Raw genomic sequence first — 13163 nt, forward strand, 5'->3', positions numbered from 1 at the left:
ACTGATGACAGTTACCAGGCAACCCTCACCCAAAGAGAGAGAGAGAGAGAGAGAGAGAGAGAGAAGGAAATGGAGAGAGAGGGAAAGAGGGGCAGGGGAGGAAGAGAGAATTTAAGAAGACTCCAGGGCATAAAACCTGGTTCTGTGTGGCAGTGTCTCAGAACATATAAGAACAAGTATCACACATGTACCCATGCACACGCATACATATGCATACACATAACACACACACGCACACATATGCACACACACACATTGGTATATTTACTTCATTTTTTAAATAATTTCACTCAGCTGAAGATATTAAAACAACAGAAAGAAGGCATGTCCTCGGAGGACTTCTCTGAGGTTCCTTTACCACCACCGAGGTCTACTCAGCCTCTACTCACTCCTCCATATTTAAACAAAAGCACTGGGCTGCCTGCCTGGAATATTCGATCCCAGCCCAGCCTGGCCCAGCTGGTAACTTCAGTCCTGCAAAGCCACAAGGTAGCCTGACCTCAGCCAATCAGATGAGTAGAGCAGTCCATGATGGAATGCTCAGCAAATGCTGGGTGTCAGAGCTGAGCACAGCCCCATGCTGGGTGCTGCTGTCGCGATCTGGGATATATGAAAAGTGGGCCCAGAAGCTTTCCACCCTCTTCTCTGTTTTTAAATCTAATTGACAAAAAGCCCACAGAAGTGCTGTAATATCTCCTTTCTAGTAAAAGGGTGGATATGTTTTGTTTTGTTTTTTAATGTGAGAACTATCAGAAGGCTATAAACAGAAATGAAGGGGAATGGACTGGCAAGATCTCAATTTAAGAAAATGGTGGTGTTCTTTATTGAAAAGGAAAGAGGAAGAGTGGCTGAGGTCTAGAGAGCCGAGAGGGGAGAGAAGGATGAGGTCGTCCACATTAGACTCTATGAACTGGAGTAAGTCTGTCATGAATGGGTGTGTTTACAGCTCTCAGTTTACTGCTGATTTCTGAAAAACACTTTGAAAGCGTGAGGGGTCACCTTGGTTGTTCAGTCTGTGCTTCCATGTCCACCTCCTCAGACATCCACTCAGCTCTTAAGATGTCCCCAGGTCCATGAGGTAGACACTGGTTCTTCACAGGATGATAAAAAGTTGACCACACAGAATTTAAAGATATATTGTTAATTATTGAGGAGAATAAGGAAGTGTTCCTGTGTTATCACAGTAAAAACAGGAGTCAGGAAATATTCTTGTCCAGCTCTGGGAGAGATAGTCTTAGGAAACTCAAGAGGGGAGCTAGGGCAGATGACAGCTCAGCTCTACTGCCTAACATTCCTGTGAACATTGTTAACATCTGCCTCAAACAGAAGCCACTGTGGTGGTGGCATACGTGTGTGAATGGGAGTACATGTCTCACAAGGTAGATCTTGTGGCCCCTGGAACAGCCCAGCCCTATACCCCACATGTACGCAAGAAGCTTCAATGGCTCCAAATGGCAGTGCGCGCTTCCACACAGAAAGAAAGTTTCTCTTTCAAGTGCTTATTTGTAATAGAAGGATCTTTATGATCAACCAACACTTTGAAATACATATCTCATTTTTAAAAAGCCAGTGTCAGCAGATGAATACTAAAATAAATCTGTCCTTTCAGCCCATGTAACGCATTAGGAAGGAGTGCTACCCTCCAGCATCTCACTTGTGTGTAGATATGAATTGTATTAGTCAGGGTTCTCTAGAGTCACAGAACTTATGGATAGTCTCTAGATAGTAAAGGAATTTATTGATGACTTACAGTCGGCAGCCCAATTCCTTACAATTGTTCAGTCGCAGCTGTGAATGGAAGTCCAAGGATCTAGCAGTTACTCAGTCTCACACGGCAAGCAGGCGAAGGAGCAAGAGCAAGAGCTAGACTCCCTTTTTCCAATGTCCTTATATTGTCTCCAGCAGAAGGTGTAGCTCAGATTAAAGGTGTGTTCCACCACACCTTTAATCCCAGATGAAAGGTGTAGCCCAGATTAAAGGTGTGTTCCTTAAACTCGGAGATTCAATCTTCTGGAATCCATAGCCACTATGGCTCAAGATCTTCAAACCAAGATCCAGATAAGGATCTCCAAGCCTCCAGATAAGGGTCACTGGTGAGCCTTCCAATTCCAGATTGTAGTTCATTCCAAATATTGTCAAGTTGACAACCAGGAATAGCCACTACATGAATGAAGCAGGAATATGCTAAAGAAGGAGAAAAAAAGAAAGAAACGCTTGTGAGGCCGAAGCTCCAGAGACAGAAAGGAGGTCTGGAGAGCCAGCTGGAGAAGACACTGTGAGCAGCCACAGGTATATGTTACATGCTATCTCACTGCAGCCACAAGTACATGTTACATGCTATCTCACTGCAGGCGAAGGCATCCAAGGGCATATTTATATTACATTCCCAGAGGAATGGCTACATAACAGATTACACCACTGCTAACTCTGGGTCCTCCAGTGCCATGGTCCTCTGGATGCCTAGTGCGGTGCCATGGTCCCCTGAATGCCTAGTACGAGCCTTTTTAGGACATTCAGAGTATCCAGAATGGCATCATGGTGGACAAACTTAATTGGCCCGTATGGCCTTCCTTCCCCTCAATGTTTTATATTTTCTCAAACCAAAAGAGCATTTTCTTCTTGGTCTATAGTAACTAGAAAATAAAGACATCACTGGGCCCCTGCAGGGCCTAACTCCATGTTCACAAAGCTTGGCTTTGAAACTGAAGGAAGTTCAGGGGCTTCCTCAACATCTCTATTCCAGGCTCTATAGACTCTGCTGGGATGGTGGACAGCGCACTGTAGACTCTTCTACAGAGAGTAAAATGAACTCCCACCACTCTCTTCAGTGCTCCCACTGCTCACAACAGTGCTCCCACCACTCATGGCAGTGCTCACCACTCACAACAGATGCTCCCACCACTCATGGCAATGTTCACACCACTCACGGCAGTGCTCCCACCACTCACAGCCACTCGTTATGTGCCACATTCCTCATGGTAATCTTTATGCCAACCCAGAACCAAATGGCAAGTTCTGTTACAAAGTCTCTCTTGCATCTCATTCCCAAGAAGGAGAATGTCTCCTTGAGGATTGAGCCCGGCAAGAGGTGGATCTGACTCCGATCAGAAGAATCCAGCAGCAGCATCTTCCTCTCTAAGTGAGGCACTCTTGGGACAGTGTATAAACAGCTCCTGGAACAGCACAGCCATGGCCTGGAGTTAATGAGGTTGGGCCACACATCCAAGGAGGGGAAAAGTCTGCCCCAGCCAAAGTGTCCCATTGTCCGGGAAGTTTTTGCACATTTGTGGAGTAGCAGACCATGATAGGAGCCCAGCATGCCACATGCTGGCTAGAGAAGCCAAGGGTACCATTAGGAGAAAGGAGATGCCTTGACCTCATGGCTCTGGCCAGGACGAACAATCTATTCTGTGTGAGGATTCTGCACTGCTCTTGGTTTAGAGAGCAGCATTTCTCGGGGGAAAGTTTCAAATGGCTTAACCAAAGTGAATAGACACGAGAAAGGCAGAACAGAGAAAGTGTCCCTGTCTCCAGGGACACAGCCTCTGCTGTTCAGAACATGGGCCTGCTCACAGTTCTTTCCAAGAAACCTAGGAAATGCTGAGTGCCACTGGTGTTGGCTTTCCTGGATGGGAATGGATTGTTTCACTCCAGAGGAACAAAAGAATGAGTCCCAGGAGACAGCCAACAGAGTCAGGATCCAACCATTCCTGGGAGAGGAACCTCCATCCCAAAACTACACATAGGACCAATCCTCTTCTCAGCCCCAGGGTCCAGCCAACGTGTGAGTCACCACTGTGGTATCACTGAGTTGAATTAGAACTGTAAATCTCGACTTTTGGCCTGGAAGATATTGTTACAATGTAATGGTAATGTCTGTCACCTATTGGCAGCTAACCCATGCCAGGCCTTGTCTCCTTTAGGCACATACCACAACCTAGATTTTACAGGTGACATGGGAATGGGCTGATACCCACAGGCCTTCACATTTTCAGACCTCTGTCCCTGTGCTGTATGCCACCAGCAGGCCACTCACCCCAAGAGTGTGTTGTCCTTGAATGGCTACTGTATGCCTTCCATCCAAACAAAATGATGCCTTTTTAAGTTGATATACAAACAGAATCATGTTTCCATCACTGAGGAAAATCCCAGTCAGATAAGAACAGACCTATAATTTCAATATTCAAGGTGATAAGATTCGGAATGAACTTACAGACAGGCCTCTGGGTATGCCTTTTAGAGAGTAACTTGATAAAGTTAATTGATGTAAAAAGACCTGCCCACTTTGGGTAGCACCATTCCCTAGGCTTGAATTCTAGCCTACATAACTAGAAGAAAATGGTATGGTGAGATGACTTAGTAGGCAAAGATGCTTGTGTGAAAGGCTGATGATAACTCGATTCTGATCCTTGGATCCCACAAGAGGCAAGAGAGAAACAACTTCTGAGAGCTGTTCAGTAGGACACCTGTGTGCCTGTGCAATGAGTGCACACACACACACACACACACACACACACACACACACACACACATACACCAAATAAATAAATACTTTCCAGGCAGTTCCACAACTCATCTGGCAAGAACTCTGTACTGGCTATTTTTATGTCAACTTGACAGAAGCTAGAGTCATTGGAGAGGATAGAGTCTTAACTGAGAAAATGTCTCCCTAAGATGAGGCTTTAGGCAGGCCTGTAGGACATTTTCTTTCCTTTCTTTCTTTCTTCTTTCTTTCTTCCTTCCTTCCTTCCTTTCTTTTTTTGTTTTGTTTGTTTTTTGTTTTTTTGTTTTTTGTTGGTTTTTTTTCAAGATAGGGTTTCTCTGTGTAGCCCTGGCTGTCCTGGAACTCACTTTGTAGACTAGGCTGGCCTCGAACTCAGAAATCCACCTGCCTCTGCCTCCCAAGTGCTGGGATTAAAGGCATACGCCACCACACCCAGCATATAGGACATTTTCTTAATTAGTGATTGATATGGGAGGGCCCAGCCCTCAGCCTGGGCTAATATTTCTGGGGTCTATAAAAAAAAAAAAAAAACCAGGCTGAGCATGACCTGAGGAGCAAGCCATTCCTCTATGGTCTCTGCATTAGCTCCTGCCTTCAGGTCCTTGCTCTGTTTGGGTTCCTGTCCTGATGTACTTTGATGATGAAGAATGATATAGAAGTATAAGCCAAATCAATCTTTTCCTCCCTGAGTTTCTTTGGTCATGGTGTTTCATCACAGCAATAGTAACCCAACTGGAACAAACTCCAAGATGATAATTGCAGCTTCATGGGTAGACTTGGGAGTGTAAGACACTGGAATGAGGAACGGTCAAAGTCTCACGGCAGCCTCTACCTGGTGCTTATTTGGTAACCTCTGCTAACAAAATGTTAAGAGCCCTTCCTCTTCTGCTCATACCATCATGATATTATCAGAGGATGACAATGCATAAATTAAAGAACCACTGCACAGGCGCTTTGAGCCTCTGTTTTCATTCTGTTTATTCAAGGCACAGCTTTTTTTAAAAAATAAATAAATTTTATCACTTGACTCTCTGTTTAACAAAACTGAAGCAGAAAGTTAAGACCTTGAATGTGCTACTTTCTTGCTTACTAATAATAAGCATGGAAGATAGCAGGGATGTGGCCCCATGTTGTCAGTGGCTGTGTTCCTCCAGCATTTACAAATGTCAAACACCACCAGGTCTCCATCAGAAAGTATCCTAAGGCTCTGGGAGTCTCTGGCCAGCATGTAATATAACGGTGCTGTGCTTCTAACTCCAGAAACTCAATGTCCCCTGAAGGAGGCAGCAGAAGTGTCACTGTGCACCAGTCAATGAAAGTGGCTTACCCAAGAGTTATTCAAATTCATCTTTGAACTTCTATGATTTTAAAGCATTGACTATTGATTAGTCAGCAACTCTGATCCAGGAGTCCAGAGGCAGAAGCAAGAATCAGCCTTTGCCACAAACACCTAATGATTCCCTATTGGCTTCACATGCCAGATTCTGACCACTGTGTACTGCCATGTGGGACAAATGTGGGAGTTAAACCAAAGCACCTGACCTTCAGTCCCAATTTCCCAGAACCTACTGTCTCCATAGAACTATACCCAATGTCATGCAAAGACACATACCTGGGGGGATGGGGCACGCAACACTTCCCATTGTTACTAACTACAATCTAGCAAGGCAGATGTAACCATACACAAAGGAAGAAAAGGGGAGTGGAGACTTAAAAGTCAAGGCAATGGTAAAATTGCTGAGACCACTAGGGTTAGGAGGGACTTTCATCACTTAGCTCTGCTCATCTCACTGCTTCAGCCCCATCTCCTTCCAACTCTTCCTGCTATGATGGATTCTCCACATAAAACTTTCTCTAAGTCTGTCATTCTCTTCCTCAAAGGCACCCATCATTTTCTGTCCCTTAGGAGACAAGGTAATGAGCCTGTCGAAAGACTAACAGGCCTTCCTGTTTCCAGAACATCTGCTGGTCCTGAGTATCAACGCCTTCAAACCTTCTGTTTCTGCCTATGCTGCTTCCTTCAGTCAATTCTGCACACTGTCCTCCCCTACCCGGGGCCTTCTTGTCAACCTCAAGCCCTTCTATTCATACCTCAAAGCCATGGCAATCCTTCTTTGGATTTTCTCATGGAAATCCTTCTCTGAAATCTTCTCTGTCTTTGAAAGCATGATTGTACTATTTCCTTCCTGGCTCAGCACCATGCCATGGACACATGAACATCTAAACCACGGTGTGTCTGCTTCCCCTCTAGAGAGCATATCTACTAAGGTGTAGTTTTTCACTTTGTTTTTCCAACATGATTGCAGGGCTATGGGTGTGGGGGAAAGAGGGAAGTGGGAGAGAACCTGCGTCCTGCCAGAGTTCTGGTGCTCTGGGCGGGAGGACTGTCGAATGCTTTTCACGTGGCTCCTGGTGGGTGTCTGGCTGTGTGAAGGAACTGACCCCACTCGGTGGGTGGTGGACAAGGTCCTAGGCACCAGGTTCCCAGCCTCCAGCATCCTATGCTGGATACTGTGGAGGAGCTAAGAACAGAATTGGGGCTCTGGGGGGGACTCATCAACCCCAGGACTGAAGGAGGAGGGGGAAGGGGGAGAGGGGGTGTTGGATGGTCCCCACATGGGCAAGAGTCCTTGCTCAGGTCCATGGCTGGAACACAGGATGGCCTTCTGGTAGGAGGTTAGACATAGCTTGTTAGGAGAAAACCCATCCCATCGTTCAAGTGTGGTGGGCCTTGATGATCAGAGACAGTCTATGGTTTTAGAGCTTTATTGTAGAAAGGGAGGGAGAAAGAGAGAAGGTAGAAAGAGACTGGCCATGGCCACGTGGAGAGAGGGGGGAAGGAAAAGAGAGAAGGAAGGCTAGAGAGTAAGAAAGGTGAGGGCTTAAAGAGAACAACGAGGGGCCAAGCAGTCCCTCTTATAGTGGGCTGGGCTATCTTGATGTTACCAGGTAACTGTGGGGAGGAGCATGCCTGGCTATAGTCAGGTAACTGTGGGGGTGGAGTCTAGCCAGAATGCCAGAAGCTTTGGACATTGTCTGTGTGACTTATAGTCACAGAATTATGGAGTTGGGGCTCTGTGGTGTCAGGCACCTGTCTTTAGGGAATCTGGCTCGCATTTCTGTCCCTTGTAGAATTCTCTACTAGGTCACTGGAGTAAGCCCCATTCAACCAAAATAGGCTGCCTATCACAGTCCCACCCATGATATAAACTAGGGTCATCATGAAAGAGGGATCTCAATTAAGAGAAAGTGATTCCATCGTATTGGACTATAGTGTGTTGCATTTTCTTGGTTAAAAATGTGGGAGGCCACAGATTACTGTGTGTGGTGCCACCCCTGGGTAGGTGGTCCTGAGCTGTAGAAGAAAGCAGGCTAAAAGAGCCAGCAAGCAGCACCCCTCCATGGCCTCTGCTTTAGCTCCTGCCTCCAGGTTCCTGCCTGTCTTGGTTAGTGTTTTACTGCTGTGATCAGACACTGTGACCAAGGCAACTCTTATAAGGACAACATTGAAGTTGGCTTACTGGTTCATAGGTTCAGCCCATTATCATCTAGGTGGGAGCATGGCAGCATCTACACAGGCATGGTATAGGAGGAGCTGAGAGTTCTATATCTTGTTCTGAAGGCAATCAGGAGAAGACTGGCTTCTAGACAGCTAGGATGAGGGTATTAAAGCCCACATTGACAGTGACATACCTACTCCAACAAGGCCACACCTCCTAATAGTGCCACTTCCTAGGCCAAGCATATCCAAACTATCACATTCCACTCCCTGGCCCCCCATTGGCTTGTTCAGACATATGAGTCTATGGGGGTCATACCTAAAGATAACATAATGCAAGATACATTTAGTCCAAAAGTCCCCAAAGTTTATAGCAGTTCCAATAATGTTACAAGTCTAAAGTTCAAAGTCTCTCCTGAGATTCATCCAATCACTTAACTGTAATCCCAAAAGTAAGACAGGAAATGAGTTGGGCAAGCTCTAAACTTTGCATCTCCACGTCTGATGTCAAAGCAGTCTTCAGATCTCCAACTCCTTTTTCATCTTTGTTGACAGCAACGAACTTCTTTCTCCTGGGCTAGATCCACTTCCTGTTAGCAGCTTTCTTCAGCAGTTATCCCTCAGCTCTGGCATCTCAAGCATATTGGGATCTCCAAGGCAACTTCAGTGTTACAGCTTCTTGTTCCAATATCATCCAACACATGATCTTCTGGGCTCCTCCAAAAGGCTTGGGTCACATCTCCAGCTCTGCCCTCTGTAGCGCTGTAGACTCTAGTTGAATCCACTCCACTGCTGCTGTTGTTCTGGGTGATCATCCCACGGTACGGGCATCTCTAGTACACTGGGGTCTTCAGCTGCAACTACGTTTCACCAATAACCTCTCATAGGCTCTCTTTATGGTGCGGAGCCTCAATTTCTTTGAATGACACCTTCAATCCTAGACCAACAACTACAACTAAAGCTGCACCTTCACCAGTGGCCTTCCATGGCCTCTCACAGTGCCAAGCCTCAGCTGCTCTCCATGACCCCTGCATACCTTCAAAACCAGTACCACCTGGGTGATTCTTACACATTACCAAGTCCATCACAAGGTACAACCTTAACTATCTCTGGAACACAGCTTCTTTATGTTCTCAGAAAACACTTCCCAGAAGATATAACCTCAGTACTGCTAATCTCTTCTTAATCACCACTAATTTCTTAGCTCCAGCTAACCAGCATCAATTGTCCCAGTAGTCCTTTCTAGTCTTGACTCTAAAGCCAGAGCCACATGACCGAAGCTGCTACTTGTTGGGGCTGGAACATGCCCCTCCCATCTTATTCTATTACCACCTTTCTGTTTTCCAACTCCCTCACTGTCTAAGCTTGGCTGTCCTGGAACTTGCTCTGTAGCTTGTCCATGAACTCGGAGATCTGCATGGCTCTGTCTCCAGAATGCTGGGATTCAAGGTGTATACCACCACACCTGGATTTAAGCTTTTCTTTACCTAGAACCTGCTTTGTCATAGGCAGGCCTTAAACTCAGAGATCTGCTTGCCTTTGTCTCCTGAGATTAAAGATGTATATCACCATGCCTAGATCTAAACTTAGCTGGATGGGATCTTTCCCCGAGGTCATCACTCCCTTAATTCAATTTAATATTCTTGAACACAGAATTTAGCTCCATTTCACTTCCTGGTGCCCCTTTAATACCATATATTATTATATTTTTCCTTTCTAAGCTTACTATGCTTGTTCAAAATGCTCTTCATGAGACTTAACCAGAGAACAAAGTCTCTGCTGGGGGTTGTTTTGTTTGTTTGTTTGTTTGTTTGTTTGGGGGGGTTGAGATTTTCTTTGTCAATGCAATTAATATAAATCTTTTTACCTTAGCCTCAGCTAGATTCTTCAGACAAGGGCAAAAACCAGCCACATTCTTCACCAAAATACCATAAAAAATAGTCTCTAGACCATATATTGAAATTCTCCAATGAAACATTTTGGGCCAGGTCTGCACAATTCAAATCACTCTCAGTAACAGAATCTTCCATATTCATACTAGGATGGCCCATTAAGCCCCATTTAAAGTGTTGGAGTTAGTCAAAAGACCCTCACTCACAAAGACCACAGAGACCACCATTGCTGCAAACCACAAAAGGATTTTTATTGATTCAACGTGTTGGGGACCCTCCTCTCAGCACACAGGCCAGAGGAGAGACCCAGAACAAACAAAGAGCACACTTTTTATACCTTGTAAGGGGCAGATTTTAGGTAACATGGCTAGCTGGCTTATTCTCATTGGTGCAATAAGTAACCTTTTCAGGCATTGGTTGCTTTGCATAGTGACTACCTCTGGCCTAGTGACTCACTCTGCCTACCCTTATGGTGGGTTATCAGCAAAGCAGCAGTACATTTTGAACTTATGGGTCAGCTATTAATGTCACAGCTATCAACGTCATGGGAATTCTAGCAAGGTCAGGGTGATTTGTGGTCTTTCTCAGAATTCAATGTGGAATTTCTCTGGGAACTGCTATCTTGTTATGGTTATTTTTCTGAGAACAGCTCATTTTGTTTTGGCAGCTGTAGACTTAGTCATTTTGACTGCTATGTTTCTGAAAATCCCTTCAGAGGGAAAGGGGCTAGGTGGTCTTGACCTTATTTTGGATTCTACAAAAGCATCCCACTGCTTTCCAAATCCAAAGTCCCAAAATCCAAATTCTTCCAAACAAAAGCATGGTCAGGCCTATCACAGCAATACCCCAGTCCTGGTACCAACTTCTGTCTTAGGGTTTTACTGCTGGGAACAGACATAGGCAACTCTTATAAGAACAACATTTAATTCGGGCTGGCTTACAGGTTCATAGGTTCAGTCCATTATCAGAGAGAGAGAGAGAGAGAGAGAGAGAGAGAGAGAGAGAAAGAGAGCTGTGGAAAGCCTGTCCTGAGGAAGATAAGAATGTCATCTTCTGGAAGGAAATGCCCGCTAATGTTTTTGAGCAAAGGTGTAATAGTACAGCTCTACAGAGAACAGACTGTGTGGGCATCACTGCCAGGACAGGAGCTGGAGGTCCAGGGAAGAGAGACTTCAGGAAATTAGGTAGAGCTCCCAGCACTGGCCTTGAGAGCAGTGTTCAGCAAGGAGCATTTCTACCCACCTAGGACCCCTCGGTTGGCTGTGGTGAGATGCCGGTGACGGAGCCAACATAACATAACATAACACATGTTTTAAGGGAAAGAGGAAAAATGTATCTATGATAAAAAATACGGTTGTTGCCACACTACTGTGGTTCCATTGATGAACCACTATCAGACAATTTCATTTTATTTTCTTTCCTGTATCATCAAACCCCTTCCTTATGTGTCAGCAAGCCCTCTTGGTGTGCTATTTCAGTGCATACATTTCCATTCTGGACACTTTGATGTTGACGGGAATGGTGTTTGTGTTTGTTATTTAGAGAGGGATCTAACCATTGTGTGACAGAGGGATGGGGAGGATCCTGTTGATAGGAGAATATTAGAAACAAGTGTGTTGCACATGGCAGTTACACATGCTGGGCTCTGACAAGGTGCTAGGCAGGCATTTTCTGCATGAAAATAATCACCATGAGCCCGCAACTGGATTCAGAAGACTAAAATATAAACATCAAATTTATGTTGTGTGTTTAAGGTTTCTCATAACAGAAATTATTTACACGTCAGGTACACTGAACATTTAGAAAACTTCTTAGATGAATACTAGCCTCCTGGTAAGACTACTTTTAAAATGAATGGACTGTCTCACATGGCTGAGGCACAGGTGTCTGGGGGAAAAAACAGTGGGTGTCACCTGCCAGTGACTAACAGAGTAGACTCTGAGATTTCCTGGTCTGTCCCTGTAAATCCGTGTTTAGCCTCAGCCCCCTCATGAGGCATCATGACAAGGGCACTATGAAAATAGGATCCACTCTGTAACACAACTATCCATCATCAGCAGGGGCCAGACACCACTTCACCTTCTGTTGCAAAATCATTTAATGGGAGCCCAGCGTGTTAATTATAGCTTCCTTTTCAGAAAGTCCCCGAGAAGACATCTGACCCCCACCCCCCAGAAAGAAGATGCGGTTTCTCTTAATGTTGCTTGAAAAAACAAAGGACTTGAGAAGATGTGAAGGAACCTGTCAGAACAGAGAAGCAACCTTTTCTCATGAACTTTGTGTCTGAAGATTCCTGCCTAGGGGTTCCCAGTGTGTCTGCACGAGGGAGCACTAGAAAAACATTTTGGTTGTCTTCATTTATTCATTAGTTTAGACTTCCATAGGCAATGATACAGAACCCTTGTAAGGTGACTAGAGCAATGACCGAGTGGCCACAAGCATATACTGCGCTTGCAGAGGACCTGAGTTCAGTCCCTAGCACGTGCATTACGTGGTTCACAACTGCCTATAACTCAGACCCAGGGATCTGATGTCATCCTCTGCCTCCCCGAGCCACTGAGGATATAGTCTGACTTTTTTCAATCCAGAATGTCTGACTGTCATAGCCAGAGAGCCATAGGGGTTGGTGTGATAGCAGGGATGGTAACATTGGATGTGTTCATGTATAGGAGCATTTAGTAGCAATGCTCTTGGATTCTACCCCCTTGGATGCGCTCATGTATAGGAGTATTTAGTAGCAATGCTCTTGGATTCTGCCCCCTTGGCTGTGACAGCTCCCAGGCAGTCAAGCTATAAATCTTGGCGGCTTCCCAGAGGAGAATGGAGAAGAGGAAGGGAAAAGGCCATGCCACTGGAGAGGAGAATGGAGAAGAGGAAGAGAAAGGTCATGCCACTGGAGTTAAGTCAGCACGGAGGTCAAGCAGAGTAGTGGCTAAGAAGCCACAAGGTGGGGAGGGGACTTTAAAGAACACATGAAGAAACCCAAAATATTAGGGAAACCACACTTGGAGCAGAGATAGAAAGGAGAAAATGAAAAGACATGTGTTTCTGAGTAAGTCCTAAAAAGCCAGAAGCCTATAAGCTACCACCCTGGAGCAGGAATTCTGCAGAGAGGGAAGGCTCTGTCCCTGGCAGGAAAAAAAAAGAAAAGAAAAACAGACACAGACTGGAGAAAGCCTGAGACACTCCCCCCCCCCCACCTCAGCTCCCAGTGGCTATTATCTGGGAGGCAGCACACTCTGCAAGCACAGTCACAGATATAAACAAC

General features: G+C 45.4%; 1 protein-coding gene across 1 annotated transcript in view; it reads right to left on the reverse strand.

The window, feature by feature from the left end:
- Nucleotides 1-1507: 1507 nt before the first annotated feature.
- Nucleotides 1508-13163, reverse strand: part of Dcdc2c (doublecortin domain containing 2C) — a 115148-nt gene continuing 103492 nt past the window's right edge. Inside the window, exon 9 of the mRNA NM_001177964.2 lies at nt 1508-2184. Coding sequence (NP_001171435.2) covers nt 2161-2184 — 24 coding nt within the window. The 3' untranslated portion in view covers nt 1508-2160. The remainder of the gene's footprint in view (nt 2185-13163) is intronic.

This window comes from Mus musculus, chromosome 12, assembly GCF_000001635.26.
Source record: "Mus musculus strain C57BL/6J chromosome 12, GRCm38.p6 C57BL/6J".
Taxonomy (NCBI): domain Eukaryota; kingdom Metazoa; phylum Chordata; class Mammalia; order Rodentia; family Muridae; genus Mus; species Mus musculus.